The 22534-nt window shown below is 52.8% G+C and overlaps 1 protein-coding gene across 1 annotated transcript; it reads left to right on the top strand.

The window, feature by feature from the left end:
* The first annotated feature begins 560 nt into the window (after positions 1-560).
* TRAM2 (translocation associated membrane protein 2) lies at positions 561-22483 on the top strand. Its single transcript, XM_030490282.1, has 11 exons — positions 561-905; positions 10140-10203; positions 12581-12690; positions 12924-13040; positions 14724-14782; positions 15349-15433; positions 15552-15622; positions 16244-16348; positions 16484-16642; positions 17527-17687; positions 17939-22483. Exons 1-11 carry the CDS (start codon positions 786-788, stop codon positions 18010-18012), a joined length of 1125 nt encoding a protein of 374 aa, XP_030346142.1. The 5' UTR covers positions 561-785; the 3' UTR covers positions 18013-22483.
* Positions 22484-22534: the final 51 nt, after the last annotated feature.

The following is a 22534-nucleotide window of genomic DNA, read 5'->3' as shown; positions in this document are numbered from 1 at the left end:
TGTGAGTGGCTGTCCAGATGTGTACATTAAGTGGGTGCAGATGTGTGGGGGTGCCCAGCTGTGTGTATTAGGTGAGTGCAGGTATGGATGGGCATCCGATGCATGGTAGGAGGGTGCAGATGTAGGTGGGCATCCAGATGTATATGGTAGGTGGGTGTGGGTGCATGTCGGGATGTACATGGTAGGTGGTTGCAGATGTGAGTGGGCACCCAGACATGCATGGTAGGTGGGTGCAGGTGTGGGTGAGCATCCAGATGTGCATGGTAGGTGAGTGTAGATGTGTGGGGGTGTCTGGATGTACATGGTAGGTAGGTGCAATGTGAGTGGGTGCCCAGACATGCACAGTATATGGGTGCATGTGTGGGTAGGTGTCCAGATGTGCACAGTAGGTGGATGCAGAAGCAAGCGGGCACCCAGCCATGCACGGTAGGTGGGTGCAGACACGGGCGGGCACCCAGACATGCACGGTAGGTGGGTGCAGACACGGGCGGGCACACGGACATGCACGGTGGGTGGGTGCAGACGCGGCTGTGTGCCGATGGGAGGTGGGTGCCGCGGCCGGGGGTGCCTGTACGCCGGCGGGGCCCGGGCCGTGCGGCGGTGCCGGGGGGCCGGGCCGGGTGCGGGGCGGGCGGCGGGGAGGGCTCAGGCGGGGCGGGCGGCGCCTGCGCGGGGCCGTCGCGGCGCTCCGCGAAGTTGCGCGGGGCCCGGGGAAGTTTTGCGGCGCTGCGCGGCGGCGGCGGGGCGGCGGATCCCGCTCCGCTCCGCACCCCGGCTGCGCGGCCATGGCCTTCCGCCGGCGGGCCAAGAGCCACCCGCTCTTCAGCCAGGAGTTCCTCATCCACAACCACGCCGACATCGGCTTCTGCCTGGTGCTCAGCGTCCTCATCGCCCTCATGTTCGAGGTGAGACACCCCCCCCCTCCGCCGCCTGCGCCTTCGCCCCGCATCCCCCCGGGTTGACCCCCCGCGGGACCGGCCCTATGTGTCCCCCCACCCATGGGTGCCCGCGTTGTGGACGGGGAGTCCCGGGCGCCCCCATGGGTGGCGCTGCTCGGGGTGCCCCCACCCTCCACCTCCCCGGTGCTTTCTCGCTCAGGGGGTGTCCAGGACTCCCCACTCCGGCGGGGTGGCCCCATCCCGCTTGCGGAGGGGGCGCAGGGGTGCGGGACCCCTCCGTCTGGGCATGCAGAGTGCCGCCCCATTCATTCCCCATCTCTCTCCCACCAGCAGAGAGGTGTGTCCCCCCAAAATCCCCATAGGCACCCAACCTGGTGCTGACCTTTGGGTGCTGCATCCTTCTGCACCCCCAGCCTTGCAGAAGGGGGAACAGAAGGGGGTGGTGAACCCCCTTATACTGCGAACCCACCACTGCTGCTGAGGATGTCCCTGACCTGCACCTCTTCCCATGCACCGAGGGGAACATTGGCTGCCCAGCCACTTGCAGGGAGAAGCCAAGCCCTCGCTGATAGTTCCAGATATTGGAAATGCGGACACTATTTTTCCCCCCTTTTGTTTCCATAACATTAGCCCTTTTCCAGGTGTTTTCTCCGCAGCCTGCTGACCCCATGCCATGGGATGAGCACCAGGGGCTCCTGGGCCTCGGGCAGGCTCCAGCGGCTCCCTGGCCTTTCCCCATCCCGGCCATCCCGCCCCGCCACGGGCCATGAGAAGGCATCCCTGCCTTTTCGATGGGAAACCTTCTCCCAGCTGGGGCGGCCGGAGCCCCCCGGGAAGGCCATTGCCCCGCTGCCGCCCCAGCGCCGTGCGGAGCCATGCTGGGAATGCTGCTCTCCCCCTGCTCGTCTCCTTCCCTCCTAGCTCGCCTTTTCCTCTCCTCTTTCGGGGAGGAGACAGGGGAGGGCTGGAGGCCACCGCCGAGCAGCTTCGCTCTGCTCGGGGCACCCTACGTGGAGGCACCTCGGGCGGCTGCGAGCCGCGGTGAGCAGCTCGGCCGGATCGGACCCCCCCGCTTCCCCCCGCACAAACCCTCCCCTTCAGCGCAGTGCCACGTTTCAAAGCAAATCCGGACGGGAAAGGGGTGGCCGGGGGGCCTGGCGGAGGAGGAAAGGCTCCTTCTGTAGCAAATCGCAGGAGGAAGAAATCCATTTCCTTAATACCCTCCCGGTGGCAGCCCCCTTCTTTTTGATCCCACCTCCCCCTTTTCTTTTTCTGCGAATGCATTGAATGAGCGAGGCGCTTCCAGCACACAAAGCCCTTTCGATGTGCTTGTGCGCACATATATACATGTATTTAAAGGTCAGGGGGGTTTCAAAACTAATGCAGAGGGCCAGCTATATTCCAAACCCATATGCAAATGCTGGAAAGTTGGGCTGCAAGTTTCGTAGTTGTGCTTTAAAAAACTCAGAAACCACTGAGGTTGCATCTCTGTCAGGGTTTCTCCCTGCAGCTGGTTGTTTCGGGGTGCTGGTGCCTGTGATTCCATACCAGGAACCCTGTCCCAGAGAGGTGGTACCCGGGCTTGCTGCTGTGAGGGCTTTTGGTTGATGTGATGCTCCGAGGGTGGTGTTGAAATGCAGTGCAATGAACCCTCCCATGTAGGTGGCGGCAGGGAGGATTTTGGGGTGTTTCTGGGTTTTCGAATGTCTTCTAATTAAATCTCCCCCCGTTGCTGAGAGGCAGCAGTTTCCTGCCGGTGCCGCTGCTCTGAGGCAGACCTGAGGGAGACAGGGTGGCTTTCAGCATCCTCCTTCTGCACCGCCCGGCAGCATCATCCCTCATCTTCCCCTTGGCGTGGGGTTTGGGACAACTCTTTTGGTCCTTCCAGGTTATTCTATTTGATTCCTTCTACTTTTCCCCTGGAGGAGAAATTGAGCTCTGCTCTTCCCAACCCTCCAAACTATCCATGCCCATTTGCACCACCTCCTCAGTGAGTTTGGGTAGCAGCTTGGGTATTTCTGCCTTTCAACACCTTTTCAGTACCTCCTCTATGATGATGGGGAGGACATGTCACCGTCCCTTCTCTTCCTCCTCTCTGTCCTGCTTCCCACCCCACAGCCGGGCTCCCGCCTTCCTTGATGCCGGTGGCCACAGCCAGGCTCAGGCTTGGCGGAAACAGCCGAATCCTGCTCACAATAGGCCGTTTCCTGCAGGGGAGGTTTCTTTGGGGAGGCTTTTAATCTCTTCTCAGACAGCCACTGGGAGCCGAGGGCTTGCTTGCTCCAGTACCCTGCTCATGGTGATGCTCGAGGGCTGCCATGGGTCTTCCCCTCTCCAAGCACAGCGTGAGGTACCCCTTGAGCATCCTCCTGGGTGCCCCATCCAAATGGATCAGTGGCTCCACCAGGGCAGTAATTGTGTCATAGAATCACTCCTCTGCAGCAGGGAGTGGGTACCAGTTGTGATGGAGATGCCCTTTGCATCTCACTTGGTGCTTGGCTTCGCTGCTGGCTGTGCCACTAGTGCCATCCCAGCTCCAGGGAGGTGATTTGGGGCCACAGAGTGTGCCAGGAGGCTGCTTGCTGGTGTTACGGGCGTGTTGGACTTGGTCATTCGAGTATTGTGAGCATTTTAGATGATCATAGCATTGCTCAGGGAGGGAAGCCCAGGGCTTGGAGGGGGTCCTCCCAAAAAGAGCAGTCCTGAGCTGGGTATTCTGAGGTTTTCTGCTTTCCCAGCCGGCCCTCAGCTTTCAGGGTGTGAAAACATGCCTGGTGTACATTTGCATGGTGCCAGGGAGGGATTTTGCTGCATGTGTGTGACTGCTCCATCCATGAGCGAGCTGGAGCCTGGAAACTGGATATTAGGAAAAATTTCTTCACCAAAAGGGTGGTCAGGCATTGGAACAGGCTGCCCAGGGAAGTGGTGGAATCACAGTCCCTGGAAGTGTTCAGAAACCATGTATATAAGGCCCTTAGTGACATGGTTTAGTGGTGGACTTGGCAGTCCTGCGGTAAAGGCTGGACTTGATGATCTTAAGGTCTTTTCCAAGCTGGCTGATGCTATGATTCTAAGAACAAAAATCTCCCCTTTTTTTTGCCAAAACCCATTTTAAGTGACTGCGTATAGAAACGTGGAACAGGTGCTTTCTGTCCTCAAGCAGAAATCACTTTGCATATCCCTTTCCACCCTGCTTTGCAGAAAAATGAAGCCAAGGCCAGCCTGGGTTTAACCTGCAGCTGCCCAGTGGCCTGTGTCCTGTCTGGGATGGCTCCTGTGTGCGGTGTTGGGTTGATCATCCTCCATGTGGGTTGAATTTGGGGGAGACCTCACTGGTTTTGAGGGGTTCTGTATTAGATGGGGACTGCTGCTATAATCTCTGTAAAATGGGGAAAATGAGGCTCAGTCTTACCTCCCCTTTATGCCCAGAACTGGCTGGCACACAAGCTCATGGGCAAAGCAGGAGGCAGCTGCTGATGCTTGTGCATGGGGTGATGGTGATGCAGTTATAAACCATTGTATTTTAAGAGATGCCCTTGCCGGGCTTTCCCCATGCGCAGAGCCGGGCAGTGAGTCACGGTCTCCCAAACCCTGGGTTGTGACACTGTCAAACGAAGGCGGCTGACGAATGAGCTGCTATTTCCAGGCTTCCTGCTAAATATACTTTCCCCTCCCTGGTCCCCTCCATAGTACTCTGCAAAAATTAAGGCCTTCCCGTCATTAACAAGGGAAAACAAACCATGTTCCTGCCTCCCCTGGTCCTGGCCAGATGTGGGAACTGAGGCATGCCCATGGCTTAAGGGCTGAATAGTTGGGGGAGAGCAGGGAGGGGAAGGGATAAAAAAGCAGCATTTCGGTCTGCTTTCCAAAAAGGGATAACCACGAGGGAGTGTGAGGCAATGATAGTTGTGTCCTGCTGGGGGATGAGCTTGTCTGTGGGAGCAGAGGGGTTGTGCCGCGCTCGGGGAGGGCTTTTTGTTGAAGCTGGCTGTTTACTTTTAAAGGCTTTGGTCCAAAGTTTGGTCTTTAGTTTACATGTAGGGCCTGTGTCAATCCATACTGTGGATCAACAAGTTTTTCTTTCAATAAACGCCCTGGCTGGTGGGGGAGAAAAGAACTCCTTAAGCTGTGAGAAAAGCCTTCGGACAGCATTTTATCTAATTAGTTTGAGTTGCTTTTCAAGCCCTGGAAATATTTTCCCAGCTCTGACTGCAGAAACTCCCCCAGCCTCCCCCGCCAGAGGTTTGGAGCTGCTTCCTTCCTCCGAAGCAGTTTTAACCCAAGCAGGACCCTGGGGATGGCTGCATACCAGAGGGCTCCCGGTTAGGGTGAAGACAGCATGGGCACTGCAGATTTCCCTGGGATGAGGCATTCAGGGGGGAAACTGGGTTTCATAGAGCGACCTGGTACCTCCCTGTGAAGGATGCTCAAAAGTTATCCCTCGCTCATGAAAATTTGAAGGTTTGAGAGTCGCGGCGGGTAGATTTTGGGAGAGGTGCTCAGCTGCCTGAATGCACTTTTGGCTGCCTTTATTAAAAGCTGCTTGCTCACCTGCAAAAGCAGAGGGAAGATTTAGATTAGATATTGGGAAGAAGTTGTTCCCTGTGGGGGTGCTGAGGCCCTGGCACAGGTTGCCCAGAGAAGCTGTGGCTGCCCCATCCCTGGCAGTGTTCAAGGCCAGGTTGGACGGGGCTTGGAGCAACCTGGTCTAGTGGAAGGTGTCCCTGCCCGTGGCAGGGAGTTGGAACTGGATGAGCTTTAAGGTCCCTTCCAACCCAAACCAGTCTGTGATTCTATGAAAAATGGAATTGGGATTTGGGTTTGGATTCTCAGAATGTTTTGTGGCAAGGGAAAAACAGCATTTTCTATAAAGGCTGAGGGGAGCTTTGCTGCTTTGTATGAGGCAGCAAACTCCGGGCTAGCAGGGGTGTGGATTTTTCTAATTGCTGCGTTATGAGGGAGTAGGTGCACAGTGGTGGATAGCAGATGCACAGTAAATACAAAGTAGTGCTGGGATTGTTTGGTTTTATCCATCACCCTGCCATTGAGAGCTGTGAGGTAGATGCGCTCATTTGGTTCCAACTATGTTGCTCCGTGAGAAACAGCCCGAGCCCTGTCCTGGCTGCTCTGAGCATTGCAGGAAACTGTGGTCTTGACGAACATGTTGAGTTTTGCCTCTTCACCATCTAGCTGCCCTTTGGTGCTCGCTTGGCTTAGTGTCATTAACCACTTGCTGCTGAAGATGCTGTTTCCTCTGTGTTTCTATAGAGAACCCCCAGGACAACCACTTCCCAAATTTGGCTGGTTCAGGCATATCCCTCATGCAACACAGGATGAGGCTGGCATGAGGAGCATCTCCCTCACTCTCTTGCGCAGTGGTGGGTTGTGTAGAGGTGGCCTTAATGCAGGGTAGGGAGCATAGGAGGAATATACAGTCTTTCCTATGTGGTCCCCGCTCAGCTCATTCCATGGAGACAAATCTCTCTCCAATCCTATAAAAATCCCTACCTGAGACATGGTGATATTCTGAGACATGGTGACTTCTGGCTGCCTTTAGAAAAGACTGAAGAAGGGAAAACCAAAGAAGCAAGTTGAGGAAGTGGCCTCACAGCATAACCAAAAAAATATAGTAATACCTGGAGGGGATCAATTCTGCCCCTGCTTGCAGCAGTTCTGTGGGAGCTCTGGCTCTGCTGCTGCCCGGCAAGGCAGGAGCATGCCTGTTGCTTCCTTTCCCATACCAGCATCTTGTTTCAGAGCAAACAAACAGCGAGCATCTTGTGAGGATTATTCAGAGGCACATTTCTCTTCCCTGTACAAACTTCTGCTTTCTCTGGCTGCCTGCAAAATGCTCAGTGTGAGCATTAAAGCTTTGCCATCCCCAGTGCTCATCGCTACTTCCTGAGCCAAGGAAACCTGGTTACTGCCTTGCAGGAGAGCTGGAGGTGGCATAGCTGGAGGTTCAAGTTTTCCCGTTTTCCAGGAGGTGTAAGCTTCATAAGGTGATGTTTCTGTCTCTATACACTGCATAGTGGTGGGCGCACTGTGGGTGCTCCCAGTTGACGTGGTGGAGGCGATGCTGTGGGGGCTGCAGCTACAGCGTGGAACTGGGGTTCACTTGAGGGGAACTTGGCTATAACCTCGTTCAAGTCACCTGTCCCTCCAAGTCCACTGGGTGGGGTGTGATGTGGGCAATGACAGAAGGACACGAGTCCTGCCACGGGCATGCAGCGTGTCCTTCACCTTCAAGGGTGGAGGGATGTCCCGCTCAAGGTGGTTCATCCTACACGTTTCATGCTCTACCTGCTGTGGCTGCTAGAAACTGCGACTCTTTGCCTGACTGAACTGAGATGTCCTTGTGGTGGTGGTGGTAAGTTGGAGGTAACCCAGCCAAGGGCATAATGGTGATGGTGGTGGCCTGGCTGGTGGTGAGTCTCAGAGGGCCGAGCTGAGCTGGATCATAAGTACATCGTTCTGGGTTTGATGTGCAGTTGCAGGGAGGAAAGCTTAGAGGTGGAAGCGCTCACAAGATGAGATGCAGCCAGTCTTCTGTGCCGTTGGAAAGCTGAAGGACTCACCGCAGGGTGAGGAGTGAAACTGCCCGTATTCAGATGTTTCCATGGTCAGTGTGATGCCTGAGAGAAGACCTTCCCTCCATAAGTTCTGTGAGATGTCCCAAGGTCCCAAGGTGGATGGGGAGGTTGGATGCCTGGAGGTTCAAATTTGGCCTCCGCGGTGGCCCGTAGGGGGTGGCTGTAGGTGTGTGCCTTGGCTTCCCCATCCATCAGGTGGAGAAGAGAGGCAGTTTGTCTTTGGAAATCGGTCTGTCAGGAGGTTTCATTTATCTTGGGCTGTAAAACACTTTATGTGGGCTTTAGAAAACAACCTGCTACCTCTCTATAAGGAAAGGTGAAGGGATGCAGAGGTTGCCCCCGAAGCTGCTAGTGGTCCTCTGGCCCACAGGAAGCAAGCGCAGGTGTGGAGATGGGACAAGCATTGCTTCATCCTTGAGTGGATGGAGGAAACCTTCCTACCAGGCCTTCTAGAAAAGAAGATAAAGAGAGTCCTGGCAAAGTGTGTTGGGGCTGGGCACCGTGCAGGCATTGCTTGCCACACTGGAGATGCTCTGGGGTCATTTCTCGGACTCAAAAAGTCTGGTTTATGGCCCCTCCAGCAGGTTAGGAGGCTTCATCTGGAGATGTTGTTTTGTTTCCAGCTTTTTACACCTCTGGATGTCAGCCAGGTGCTCGGATAGATGTAAACCCTTCATTGTTTGCTGCTGTCATCACATCCATGATACAGCCGCCCATCCCTGCAGCATCATGGCCACAGCTGGCGTCATGTGTTTGTTTCATGCCCAGTGCCAGCTTGTGACGAGGTTTGGATGTAAAGTCGAGGTCCTAGTTGTGCTACTAGTTGTACCTAGTTGTACCACTCCGGGATGAAGCAACTTCTCTTTCCCAGCCAGTGAGGTTTGCAAGAGCCAGAATTGTCTCCGTAAGCCAGCTTGAGGCCAGGTGATGTGCTTTTTCCATTACCACCCCAAGCTCTGCCCGTGGTCTCCATCTCCCTCGGCAGAGTACTCCTTGCATCTCCTCCTCCACAAGCAGAGCACAACATGTGGGATTCCTTTTTTTTAAGTGGAAAAAAATAGTAATAATCCCCAAACATCATGAAAACATGCCATGGAGTTTGTTGTGCCCCAGCCGGGGCTGCAGGAAGGTGGGCAACCTGTGCCAGCAGAGCAGAGCCATCAGCTGGTTGCCCAATGCTCATGAGGGCAGGATGGGGGCGCTTGGCAAAGCCCATGTGTCCCCCTCCACAGCTACATCTGGTAAGACATGAAGCAATACTTCCAGCAGGGTTTTTAATAGCCTGCAGCTCTGAAACAGTCTTGAGTGAAATGCAGCTCATCTCCATCGATGGGCACAGGGTTTTTATGGGCTGGTTGCATATAAGGCTGGGTGCTTGTGAAGCATTGGAGGGGTGGCTTAGGGGCCATTGGAGAGGTAAAAAATCTTGGGTGACCTGCTGCCAGTGTTGGGTTGGATGGGATGAAGGCATGTTTGGTGTTAGAATCATAGAGTCATAGAATGGTTTGGCTTGGAAAGGACCTTAAGATGATCTAGTTCCATGGGCAGGGACGCCTCACTCTAGACCATGTCGCCCAAGGCTCTGTCCAACCTGGCCTTGAACACTGCCAGGGATGGAGCATTTACCACTTCCTTGGGCAACCTGTTCCAGTGCCTCACCACCCTCACAGTAAAGCACTTCTTCCTTATACCTAACCTGAACTTCCTCTGGTTTAGTTTGAACCCATTACCCCTGGTCCTATCACTGCAGTCCCTGATGAAGAGATGTTGGATGTGTGCACCAGATTTTGCTGTGGCCCCTGCTCAAAGGTTCATTGGTCTTGAGGTTGCTGCTTGGGGGCATCCTGGTGGTGTTCTGCCCCATTCCCACAAATTCTCCTGCTTCACTACTGGGGAGGATCATTCCCTTGGGTTAAAAGCAATAATGAAGAGTGAGCAGCACAGCCCTGGTTTGCAGGGAGCCGATGTCTTATTTCAGGCTTTTTTTCCTCTCTGTGGGCCAGCCTGTGATGCTGGACATGCAGCTGGGATCTTATGTGTGGCCAACACAAGGTTCAGCTCTTCTGTGCTTTTCCCCTGTCCCATGGGACCCTCTGAGCACCTGCACAGTCTCTGAAGGGATCTGTCCTCACTGGTCCAGTGGCTGCTGTTATTAGAGGAGTCTCCACAAAGATGCAGGGATAAATATAAATCCATGTGGATTGTGATGAGCTTGCTTGGGTGCTGCCGTTTCTATGACTGCCAGGCTCCCAGTGTGGCTGCCTGGAGTGGATGGGAATGAGTTTAATTAACACAAATAGCCTGCTGGGTTGGGCTCCTGGTGTTCTCTGAGCAGCAGGTCACATGTGATGGTGGTCCATCCTGGAGGGGATGCAAGGAGCTTCCCCAATCAGGCTGGCTGGTGGTTTTTCCAGGTGTCTCTGTCTTTTATACATCCCTGTCTCCTTTCCAAATCCCAAGTCCCTATTAACAAACCTCTTCCCTAGCAATCTCCTTGCTGAAAGGCCTTTCTGTGACCAAAGCCAGTGCCTACACATCTCCCTGGACAATTTGCCTTTCCAAGTGTGATTGGAAAGGGGAGTAAATGCTGGCAGAGGAATGGATTCGATAACTGATTTGCTTTTTCTCCTCTATGTGTCTTTGACAGGTGACAGCCAAGACTGCCTTCCTGTTTATCTTACCTCAGTACAATGTTAGCGTGCCTACAGCAGGTAAGAGATGTTTCTGCTGCAGATGCCCCAAGGGGAGGTCAAGTTGTGATCTGCCCCAAACACTTGTGGCCACCTGGCCTGGGCTCACTCTCTAATGATGCACATGGCTTGGGCCCCTGTCTGGTAGTAAAGGAGATCTTAAAAATAAGGTGTGTGGAGGAAAAGCAAAGCTTGTGTGGCTCAGAGCACACACTGATTGTGTCTGCCAGCACTCGTGCTGCCAGGGTTGGGGAGAAATACTTTCCAGGGGGTTTTAGGGCTTCTTCTCCAGCCTGTTTTTGCCATGGTCAGGCTGCTCTGTGCATTCTACAGAGTGAGAATCCTCCTCCAAGCCTGGTCAGGCAAGACCAAATTGCCTGATTGCATGCCCAGAGTAGCTCTGTGCCCTGCCAAGGAGCCGGAGGGATTTGGTTCTTAGGGGTGTGCAGATAATGCTGTTATTTATTGGGGATTGCACAAGGTGGGGGCGTGGAGGTGCGCATGTGGACAGCATCCCCGCTGCAGGCAGCTTATGGTCCTGATGCACATGGGGAGTAATTGAAGGAGGCTCCAAGCAGGCGCAGGTCTGAGCCCAGTGGACCATAGGATGTGCCCCAGCTCCCAGCCAGCAATCAGCTGGAGGCTCGGTCCCTGCTTGTGTTTTGGCTGCTAGTAGCTACCTTCCTAGCCAAGAGCCCCCCGGGGCTGGCAGCAATTGGGGCACCGGTGTGGGGCAGCAGGAGGTGGTTTGGGTAAAGCCCCGGGCTCAGGATGAGCCAGACGCCTGGGGCACAGAGCCTGGCTTGGTGGCAGAAAGCTGCAGTTAATTAGGAGTGTTTGAGTAATCACCCAGGGTAAGAGCAGAGCTGTTGAGATTAGTGCAACTAACTGAGGCAGACACGCGGAAGATAAAAGGGCTGCCCTTAAAGTCTGTGAACGTTATGGTTGAAGAAATCATCCAGCTTCTAGATTAAATTGTGGTCTGTGCTGCCCTGTGGCACGGTCCAGGCAACTTCCACTGCTGTTGAATTAAATGATTTATTCTTTCCTGATACCATAAATCTCGAGGGGGCATAGAACCATCACACCAGAACCAGTATTGAGGTATCAGTACAGGGCATGAGCTAGATGAGGCTGTGGGGAGAGGGACTTTGGTGCAGCAAGCTCACTCAGAGGAAGGTTACTGCTCATGCAATCTTTTCCAAGGCTGTTTCATATCCCTCACAAGGTTGCTGTTGCCTGTCAGCCAGCAGATCTTGCTGTTGTCTCCCATGCTCAGTGCACACAGAGCTCCTACTAGAGCAGCTGCTGAAATGCCCTAGAAAGAGGAGGCAGAGCTGTTGCACATATGCATAGTATTATTTTCCTTAGACTTGCAATTCTGTCTTTTATCTTGCACTGGGGTTATGAGCTCTTTGATACAGGCAACATGTTTACCTCCGGATTTGCACAGTACCCAGCTGGGGGGCTCCTAAGGACAGGGTGTTTTCACATCCTTACACCAGGTATTTACATAAATCCTATTCAAATCTCATTCATGTACCTCAAATCTTAGAAATCTGGACCAAAACTTTGTTTGAGGGTAAACGGGGCAAGACACAGAAGTGGCTTCCCAGCATTGATGTTAGGAGAGGATGGTCAGGATCAGGGTCAGGGAGAGCAGCAGCCAAGTTGGGCTGAGCTTCACATCGTGATGCTTTCTGCAGCATGCCATGAGGACAGCAGCTTTCCCGACTCTGCTTCTTCCCCATAAACTGCAGGGCTGTGAATAGTTGCCTAAATGCAGATGCCTGGGGTACTTTGGGTGTTGTTGAGTGTCCTATTGCCCCAGAAGAGCAGGCCCTCCTGTGGATCCTATTTCTTATCTGCCAGCCCCATGCCACTGTCTCAGATCTCTTAATAGCACAAGGCATCTGCATGTGGGCAGCCAAGTCCTGCTCCAGCAGCTTTCAGGGGTGAGTAGGAGAAACTGGGTGTTGGATGATACCGAAGGGGTGGAAATCCCATCCCAGGCCCTAATGCTCCTAGTGGGGTGTCCCTGATCCCATCACCTGCTTCAGCGCTGCCTCCATGTCTTCATCTCACCAGGCTGATGAATTCCTGTCTCCATAGCCAGGTTGTGCCCAATCCTTCATCTCTGGCAGGGGAAGCCTGAAGTGTTCTGGGTGTCACCTCCTTTGAGCTATTAGAGGGGAAACCATCCACCCTCCACTGATAAACTAACCTTGGCTAGAGTCCTTTTTGCCTCCACTGGCATAGTCATGACCACCCTCTGCTTTCACCTTTCATGTGGCCCCACACAAACTTCATGTTGTCAATAGCTTCCCCACACTAACCCTTAAGCCCTGGAAATCATGTGGGTCATGGGTATTTGACCCACATTTTGGTTTCTTTGCAGATGGGGAGCTCATCCAGTATCACTATGGGCTGAAGGATGTGGTCACCATCCTCTTCTACTTCTTCATTGCCATCATCCTGCATGCAGTGGTGCAGGAGTACATCCTGGACGTGAGTGCCATTTGACATCTTGTGTCACCAAAGGATCTCAAGTACCATGGAGGGGATGTGGTCCTGCTGCAGTTAAATGCTCTTCTGGGGGTGGTCTGGGGGTTGAGGTGATGAGTGAGCCTTCATCTGATGCTTGGGGCTGCTTGGGATGGGGAGGAGGAGGAGAATGGAAGATTGTTGGCCCGGTGGTTCATGGTTTCTTGTTCCTTTTCTCTCCCTCTGCTTCTTCCCAGAAAATCAACAGGCGTCTCCATCTCTCCAAGATTAAACACAGCAAGTTCAATGAATCAGGACAGATGGTTGCCTTCCACCTCACCTCTGTGATTTGGTGCTTGTACGTCGTGGTGACGGTAAGGCATGGGGCTGGCTGGGCTTTGGGATCCCTGGGTGGGATGTGTGGTTTCTGGAGCACAAATGGCAGCAGAGAGTCCCCAGTCAGACCCTGGGCCAAGATGGGCACATTTCAGCAAGCTCAGCTTTCAGTTGTGATGGGTCTTTCCAGCCACTGAGTGAGGGCAGTTTGGAGAGATCCTTTTCCTGCTCGTGCAAGGCACAAGCAAATGGGTTGTAAAGTATTTTTGGAGCTGAACCCCAGTAATCCTGGCTGGCCCCATCATCTCCATCGCTGCTCTGGGACCTGCTGTCTTTCTCAGCCTCTTATTTTCCTCCTTATTTGTGTTCAGTGCCCTGGGGTTTTTGTGCCTTTTGCAGGGTTGTGGAGCTAATAGGCAGCGCTGGGGATGGATACTTGGCAGCAGGTCCCCTCCCCACTGCTCAGGGTGTCCTGCCAGCCCCCTTTAGAGGACAGCTACTCCCTTTCTGGGAGTCTGCTGGCACTGCTTCTGCCCCATAGGGCTGTGGGGAGGGAAAAACAGTCAATGCTGCTGGTTTTGGGCTGTCTTCACCCCGTACCAGGCTCATCCCTCACCAGCTGCGGGGCTGTGGCCTCCTGTGCAAACCCGCATTGCCATGATGTGTTCCCCAAATGCTCTGTGTGTGCAGAGCAGGTTACCCTTTGCAGCACTTGGCACTTCCTCTGCCCTCAACTGAATAAAGGGCTGAGGGCAGACAGGGTAGGGATGATGGTGACAGGTAGGCGCTGGGCAGGACGGATTTCCCACGCCAGCATCTCTTTGCAAAGGCCTGTGGCAGCAGCTGTGCATGGAACAGAAGGGAGCCCCATCCTGTAACCTGTCCTGCAAGCGTAAGAGACTGTAGGCAAATGCTGGCAGGTGGAAAATAAAACTGTGCAATGCATATTAATTTTTTTGTGGGTGTTTTCTGTTCCCCTTTCTGTTCAGAAGTACTTCTTCTTGCTTAGGTGATACTTGGTTTGGAAATGCCAGGGGGGAAGAAGCTTCCGTGGACCATGCACACGGTTGCTTGGAGCCATGCTACAGGCATCTGGCCCTTACACCTCCAGAGCATCCCTCTCATATTGCTCAAACCCCAAAACATCCTATCCTGAACTTGGGACCCATGAATGTCTAAGAAGGCTCCAGGAGACCTGATAGCAGCCTTTCACTACCTAAAGGGGGCCTACAAGAAGTATGGAGAGGGACTTTCTACAAGAGCCTGTAGGGATAGGACAAAGGGGAATGGCTTTGAACTGAAAGAGCGTAGATTTATATCAGATATAAGGAAGAAGTTCTTCTCTGTGAGGGTGCTGAGACGCTGGCACGGGTTGCCCAGAGAAGCTGTGGCTGCCTCATCCCTGGCAGTGTTCAAGGCCAGGCTGGACGGGGCTTGGAGCAACCTGCTCTAGTGGAAGGTGTCCCTGCCCGTGGCAGGGGGTTGGAACTGGATGAGCTTTAAGGTCCCTTCCAATCCAGACCATCCTGTGCTTCCGTGAATGTCGCTGAGGTTTGGAGAGCTCTGCCTTGGCTCTCGCGGGGGATATGAATTTTACTGCAGGCTGAAATGACCTAGGTGTCATCCCCAGTTCCTAGTTTCACTGTAGCAGGATCCCTCCCTCTTGTAACCATGCGCTGCCTGCTGCTTCTGCTGAAGGCTTGCATCTTTCTCTTTTTCAGGAAGGATACATATCAAACCCCCGGAGCTTGTGGGAAAACTACCCGCATGTTTATCTTCCGTAAGCACTTGCAAGGGCATTTTGTTCTCAGGCTGACCACTTCCTTCCTCTATACGGTTTTCCCCATGGCTGGGAGTGGGGTGCTGACAGCGTGGTGCCTTTTGCACACACCCTGCTGCAAGGATGCTGCAGTAAGATCCCGGGAGAGAGATGGGGGATATCTTGTTTATGGCCCTGGGGAGGGTGTTCCCAGAAGGTTTCCTCCATGAGGAAGGTTCTGTGGACTTGGTTACTCATCCTGGCTGCTTCCTGCCTGCATCACCTTGGGCAAGTCTCTTTGCTGTTCATTTTTCATGGTAGAAACAAAGTAGGGGATAATCATCCCTTCTTGGGTTTCTGCAAGAGTGAGGCTTGCTGAGAGCATGGAGACCACAGCACGAGCATCTGGGTAAACTCCAGGCGTGGCTAGCTTGGCTCAGCATACAATTTCAGCCCAGAAATGATGATTCCTAAATCCCGTGGCTTCAAAGTGGTGGAGGGATTGCCCAACACCTCCCCTGGCACCCGGGTCCTTGGGGTCCTGCCGTGCCCCAGACTGGCTCATGCAGCTCGTCCCTGCATTTCAGGTTCCAGGTGAAGTTTTTCTACCTGTGTCAGCTGGCGTATTGGCTGCATGCCCTGCCAGAACTCTACTTCCAAAAAGTCCGCAAGGTGAGAGCCAGGCGGGGATGCTCGAGGTGGTTTTCCCACTGCATTTAGAGAAGGTGAGCTTTGGGAGTGGGCTGGTGAAGCAGGGCAAAAGAGTAACGTGGCTTTCTGACCCTGACAGGAGGAGATCCCCCGCCAGCTGCGGTGCATCACGCTCTACCTGGTGCACATCGCCGGCGCATACCTCTTCAAGTGAGTCCGCTGCTTCAGCATCCTGCCCCGTGCTGTGGATGGGGCTGAGCAAGGTCCTTTTATACCCCGGAAGCCTCAGCAGGGTGGGGGGCTGAAAGGGAATAAAGATGAGTGTTTATAAAGCAGATGGTATTGAAGTCGCCCTGCTGACTGGGGGCTGTTAATCAAACAGTTTTCATAGCCCCACAGAGCTGAATTTGAAGGAGTTCAGTGATGTTCTGTGAGTGCACAGGCAGTCTCTGTGTGTTGCAAAGCAAATGTTAATCAGGCACCCAAAACACAGGCTGATGGGTGCATCTCCCCTGGGTGTGGAAAGCACCCTGGGGTGCTCTCCCAGCATGGCACAGGCAGCAAGTTCTTACCCTTCCTCTGAGCGTGTGCACAGAGCAGCATTGCCAGCAGTTAGGGTTTTGTGTTGGATCCATCTCAGCTCTGCTTGGGCTCCTTTGATGTTTTGGGGACAGGGGTTACCCCAATTCCAGTCCTACCCCCACTACTGCAGAAGGGTCTGGCTTTGGGCTAGTGCAGCAGCTCGGGGATGGCAGGGGAGATGCTATAGCTGGATATAAAGGACTGAGGTTGACCAGCCCAGTGATGGTCTTTCTTTCTCTTCCCTCCTAGCTTAACCCGCTTGGGGCTGATCCTCTTGCTGTTGCAGTATTTAGCCGAATTGTTCCTCCATGTGTCCCGGCTGATCTACTTCACGGATGAGAGCAACGAGAAGGTGTAAGCAGGCGAGCTGGCCATGGCTTCCATCCTCCAGTGCCCAGGAGAGCCGTCAGTGTGACGGGGGCCTCACTGTCACCTCCAGCTCAGTGCTGGAGGCTGCTCCTGCCAACACCTCTGCTTGCTCTCCTGCAGGTTTAACTACTGGGCTGTCGTGTTTGTGGTCACCAAGCTCTTCACCCTCACCTTGTACATCCTGGTCATCGGCTTCGGGCTGCCACGGGTGGAGAACCAGGCCCTCGACTCCGAGAAAGGGAATTTATTCAGCTTTCTCTTCAACAATATCCTTTTCAGGTAGGAATGTCCCCTACTGTATCGTTGTTGGTTGTTGTTATCCCAACATGGTTTTTGCTGAGTTTGGAGATGCCAGTGGGGACCTTATCTCAGTTCCCTTTAGGAAAGGTCCTAGCAAGCTGGTAGGATGTGGAGGGAGCAAGGAGGGGTTAAAAGCTTCAGAGCCCCAATGGAGGGGAAAAGCCAGCAGATAAGTTGTACGTTGAATTAAGTTATGAAGCACAAGCCTGTGTTAGAGAAGGGTTTGCAGGCTTTCCTTTCTGCACCTATAACTTTGCTTACATGGATGTGGTTAACGAAAAGGTGTTTTCCCTTTGCTGTCTGTTGATGTGGAAGCAGAAGATGGGATGGCTTCCTCATGGCTTGCAGTCTGTTGTTTATCTGTTAAGACTGGGAGCCTTTCTCACCCATGCAGCAGCTGTAGGTTTCGTTCAGAAGTTGCTAGGGCAGATGCCTGGTCATTCCCAAGCTTTTTGAAACCATGGACTGCTGGTGCACCTGAGGATTTGGGGACTTTCTTACCTCCCTTCCAACCACATCCACCTTTTACTTGTACAGAGCAGGTGGGGATGTCATTGACCATGCAGTGTTTTGGGCAATGCTGGTTGAGATGATCCTATTCATCCATTCCTGCCCTAAAGTCTTAACAGCGAGTAGTTCCCTGAGTACCTGAGTGCTTTATGGTGGGGAGGGAAACAGAAGTGGCTGCCCTGAGCTCAGGGGATGGCAAAAAGAAGAGGGGCTGGAGGGATGGCACCTGCCTCTGGTGCTCGGTGCAGCCATCCAGGGGAACCTCAGCCACTAGCCCTGGTGTGCGTGGAAGGCTGGGCTGGTGGTGGCCTCGCTCCTCTGTTCTCAGCCTGCCTCTTCTCCGCCCCTACCAGAATGAGTGTGCTGCTGTTGGTGTGCCTCTTCCAGGCCTCAGTGATGTGGCGCTTCATCCACTTCCAGCTGCGGCGCTGGAGGGTGTACTGGAATGAGCAGAGCAGTCGGAAGCGAGCCACTGGTACCAATAGGCAAACCAGGCCATTCAGGAGGGACTGGGGTGAGTGCTGGGAGTGGTGTACGATGGGCTAGCTCCATGGGAGGCATCAGTCCTGTGGTTCAGCATCCCCTTAGCAGGCCGCTGCCCATACAGGCAATGCTGCAGCAGTGCCTCCTGCTCTGCACAGAGCCCAGGGGGTCCCCAGCAGTGTTGTGGCATGGTGGGGCCTTTCCCCTTGCCTGTGGGCCAGCCTCGAGAGGGTTAAAGTTTTGACCTGTGCAAGGGACAGAGTTTTCTCTCTCCATCTCCAGGTTACTATGAAAATGGAGTGGTGAAAGTGGAGAATGGCATCTCACCACGAACCAGGAAGGTGAAGTTTCCATAGAAGCAAGGGTTTGTCTCCTGGGGAGGAGAGCGAGATACTGGGACTAAGCAGCAGCGCTTCCTCCCCATCCTCATGAGTGTCGTCTTGAACAGCTTGGAAACTGGTCATCTTCCCAAGGTGTCTCTCACTCTCCTCCCTTCCTTTCTTGCTCTCTTGAACCATTTGCAATAAAACCAAAAAGATCCCTTTCCCCTGCTCCATTCCCCTCATAGGAACCTTTTCCAGCCCCCCTGGTTTTGCCTTTCTCTGTTTCATCGTAAATCAGCGTGCAATTTTTTTTCTTTTCTATGCTAGTGTTTGGTTATTTTGGATTATTGTTACAAATGCATCATAGATGGTTCCAAACAATCCTTTTTTCTTCTACAGCATATTCCTCCCCTCTCTTCATGGTGCTTCCCTGAGTCCCTGGGACAGGGCCACAGCAGTTTGAAGGCACCACATGTCTGTTATGGAAACAGGCTCCTGGGGGAATGTGCTGGGGCTCTGTGACCCCGAGGATCAGGGCCCCTCTCAGGTGAGGGTTGTGTCTCCTGGGGCATGTCTGGCCAGCACATGGCAAGTGCCACAGGATGTTGATGCTGCAAATAGAGACCAGGGTCCAAGGGAGGAACCTCAGCCATGTCTTGTCTCATGGTGGACCTCTGGTTAAGTGGGGTTTTCTGACCCCTGGTTTAGAGCTAATTTTGCAGAGCTGGGCAGCAGAAAAGGGAGAGAATTTCCCTCTTCCTCTTCATATAGAAGGCCCACCTCCCAGCCTTTGCTTGCCCCAGCTTTTCTGGTACAGCTGGGTCTCTCTTACCCTCTTGGCTGTAGGAGGTGAACTGCCTTGTTGTTGTTCTGGACCTCCCAGCTCCAAGAGCTGGGCTCGGGGCTCTGCAGTTCGCAGAGTGCCTTGTCATGGGGCAGCAGCATCCTGCCCCACTCTGAGCACCAGGTCTGGCTCCTGTCAGCCCAAGCCCTTTGCCAGCTTGTGTGTGCCTTGTGGACCTGGTGTTCTCGTGGCTCATGGCCATGTCCAGATGACAAACTGGCTTCTGCAAAGGGTTTTTGCATCAATGGGACTGTGCCTCTCGTGCTGTCACCTTAGCCTTCCTCATCCCTACCGTACCAGTCCAGCCATGCCATCAGCAGCCACCAGCTTCACTCTTTGTTTCCAAAGGATACAGAGCTTGTATCCACCCAAAGGTGCTATCAAATGCAGGGTTTCTTCCAAAAAAACCTAGCCCGCCTCATCCCTTTCTGAGCTGTGAACGAGGTGACAGGGAAGGGGCAGAAAGCTGGGGCTGCAAGGAGCAGCTTGCATATTAGGAAAAGCCTGACTTGTGATGCATAGCTGTTGGCAGATGGAGTTGTCTCAAATCTACCTCAGAGGCCATCTGTTGCTGCAGACCACTTTCCTCTCTTGCTCCTGCCTGCTGCTGCACCTGTACATGCTGGCAGGAGATTTCATGGGAACCCCAGATCCCACTGGCTCAGTCCCCTGATGCCTCTTTGCTGGGAAGCAGCATCTCCTGTGCGGGGTTTTGTGGGTCAGTGCATCTCACTGAGCTGCTTTGGGGTGCCATGCACCAGTCTAGCTTTGTCAGGCATGCAGTAGACGGGCACCTCTCACCCCACGGCTCTCCTCTGGGGCGGTTTGTGTAGCTGGCCTTTGCTGTTGGTGCCTCTTGTGCAGCGAAGCCGGCTCTAGCTTTAGTTTTGCTTTGCCATGGCAGGAACAGGCAAGCAACGTGCTCCTTTGGCTGGGTGAGAAGAGGGCACAGAGCTGCAGGAAGCTGGGGTGCTCTCTGATACGCAATCCAGGACTGAGGTCCACCTTTCTTGCGGGTGAGGGAGGTGTGTGATCCTTAGCGTGCTCCTTGCTCGGCCCTTTGGGCTGCTGAACTCTGGCTCTCTCTGAGTGCAATGCTAGCTTGAGGCTGGCGCAGTTGTTCTTCACATCATTTGTGATCTGAGGAACGTGTGACAGTTGATTTTCTGCCCCTCTTCGAGCTGAGTCAGATTTCTTTTTTCTCTCTTTTTGTAGGTTTCTTTTGTCCTTTGCTCCCCCTCTCCTTCTTGAGCCCCAGGTAATGCTGGGCACTGGAGGGAGAAAATGTGCAGGGACATGAGGACAGTTGGTCAAATTCCATCAGTTCCTCCATCCCTATGACCTGTGAGTGTCAAATGAGAGGTACCAGCAGGAGAGGGATCCCCCCTTTTTCAGGGGAGCTGAGGGAGGAGACTTTGGAGCAGAGCCCTTGGTGGTATCTTGCAATTGCTCCTCGTAGCCCTTGCCGGGTTGATAATACACATTTCGGTTCAGAGGCAGTGACAGTACCCACGATGCAATGCGATCAGAGGGGGAAAAGAGCTTTATGTTAGGGAGGACATGGAAGATCCCAAGTGTGAGAGGTTTTTCTTTCTGCTGCCTCTTCCCATCCCTAGCCACACACTGCCACGTGCCCTCTGAGAGCAACTGCTGCTCAGCATCTCTCCAGAGCCTCAGCCAGTCTTTGCTGCAAAGCCAGTGCCTCGCTGCAGCTGAGGTGTTGACTCTGTAAACAGGTGACACATATAGCCCCCCAAAAACTAGCTGCTGAATGATTCCTCCTCCTGCCTGCTTTGCTTCAGGCAGCTTTTACACTTGCACAGTCCTGTGTCTTCATACAGTAGCTAATTATGCTTTGTATCCCAAGTGCCTTATGTTGCCATGTAGTCTCTTGTACGCTTGATCTGTGTAGTAGATCAGTAGCTGAATGCCCTTCCTCTTTACGACGTATGTACAATGTATGCTACATTTATGTGAGTTTTGTTTTCTTTGTGATAGAGCTACCAGTAAAAGGGACAGTTTGTTTTGGAAGCATTTCCATATGTTCTTATTATTTTTAAACCTACAGATGATGAGGCTTTTTTGCCCTCCCCTATATTTAGTCCTCGGAAATCCCCATCCTTCTGTTACACCCAAACATGGCAGGTTTGGTTGGGGTTTTTTTGCGCTGAGCCTTTGGTGTAAGGCAAAAAGCACTCTCATCCCAGCGGTTTGCAATCCACCCTCCAGTTGGAGAGGCTGCCATGGGCTGCTTCTGTCTCTGTGTTCTAGTGCAAGCACCATCCCTCAGCTGCAAGCCTGCAGTAATTGCTTCTACGTCCATGTTGTTTCTCAGCAGACCGAGCCTCGTCTTCAGCCCAAAGAGCTTTTTGTCTCCCAGAGCATTTTCATTGCAAGCCCTTGGTGGTCAGTCTTCCCTTGACCGCTCTGCATACAAAGATGCCGTGAGCTCACTTTCCTTGAGTGGATGCTCTTCTCATGCCTCATCTTGTCAAGCCCCATGTCTCCTGCAAAAAAGATCCAACCCCGAAGAGGAGCCCTTTTCCACCACAGTGCAGAAAGTGCTGAGAGACTATGCAAAACTGCAAGTCTTTACTTCCAGTGTAAGGCTATTGCTTGCACCCTTCCTGAGGACTCGAGGCTGCTTTTGTAGTCTGCGTTGATATCCAACCTAGGAAGGTTGGGGATTGAGTAGCCTTGTGATTTTTGGTGTGAAGCATAGTGATTTCCTGCTCTAGCCTAGAAGAGTTGTGAAATACCAGCAGTAGTTCTATCTTTTTGTCTCAAATAGTTGAGGAGTGGGCTTGGGAAGAGAATGGGGCAGAGGAAGAACAGATGTAGCATTTCACGTGTAATTTTTAAGTGACTCGTTATGGGGCATTACAGTTGCGTTAATTTTTGTTTGTTTAGGATTCTTTCTTCTTACTTATCATGTTTGGATTAGTATAAGGACATCAAGTTCAGTTCCCCTGTAGGTCACCTTACCCTTAACTCACCATTTTAAAATGTGGTTTTGGTAGGCTTTCTATTTGGAGGGAAGAACAGCTACTATAGGATGCCTCCTCCTTGCCTTAAGTGACTCTTGAAGCCCGTAGCTACCCTGCAGTGCATGGGGTTTACAGCAGCCTCAGTCTGCTGCCTTAGATGAAGTCTTAGTAGATGGACCCCACTTGTGTAGACAGTAGATGGGAGATTATGGGCTTTGATTTACAGCCTTCTGGTAAACTTTGTGAGTGTGTGATAGATGGTTTGTTTGGTAGGTTTTATACTCAGACAGTGAAGTAAGATACTTTGCCTTGGAGCTGTGTGTGGGGTTTTGCTGGCAGCGGGGAAGGCTGGCTGTTGTGAAAGTCAGGCCAAGGCATGCAGTTTTTCTTCAAATATGTTGAACTCAACGGACCAAACTTCAGCAAAGGAACTCGAGGAAAAATTCTGTTCTTCCATATTTATGCTTTAGTGCAAATTTCCTGATTTTGGAGGGGGTTGGGGGAAGTAACAGTCTCTAATATTTTATCCCGTTTGTTTCATTCTTCCTGCCACTTAAGTTTTTGTACGGATTTTGTTTGTTGTTTGTTGTTGTTTGTTGTTAAATGACTTTTGTGATAAACTCAACAGAAGTATTTTTCTGAAATAAAGAAATAAAAGGCATAGATTCTTCCACTGCTGCTGTCCGCTGATGCTTTATCACTCTGCCAAGCTCTATGTGCTGCA

Source organism: Strigops habroptila, chromosome 6 (assembly GCF_004027225.2).
Source record: "Strigops habroptila isolate Jane chromosome 6, bStrHab1.2.pri, whole genome shotgun sequence".
Taxonomy (NCBI): Eukaryota; Metazoa; Chordata; class Aves; order Psittaciformes; family Psittacidae; genus Strigops; species Strigops habroptila.
Note: the sequence above shows the minus strand (reverse complement) of the source record. Positions and strands in the feature narration are given on the sequence as shown.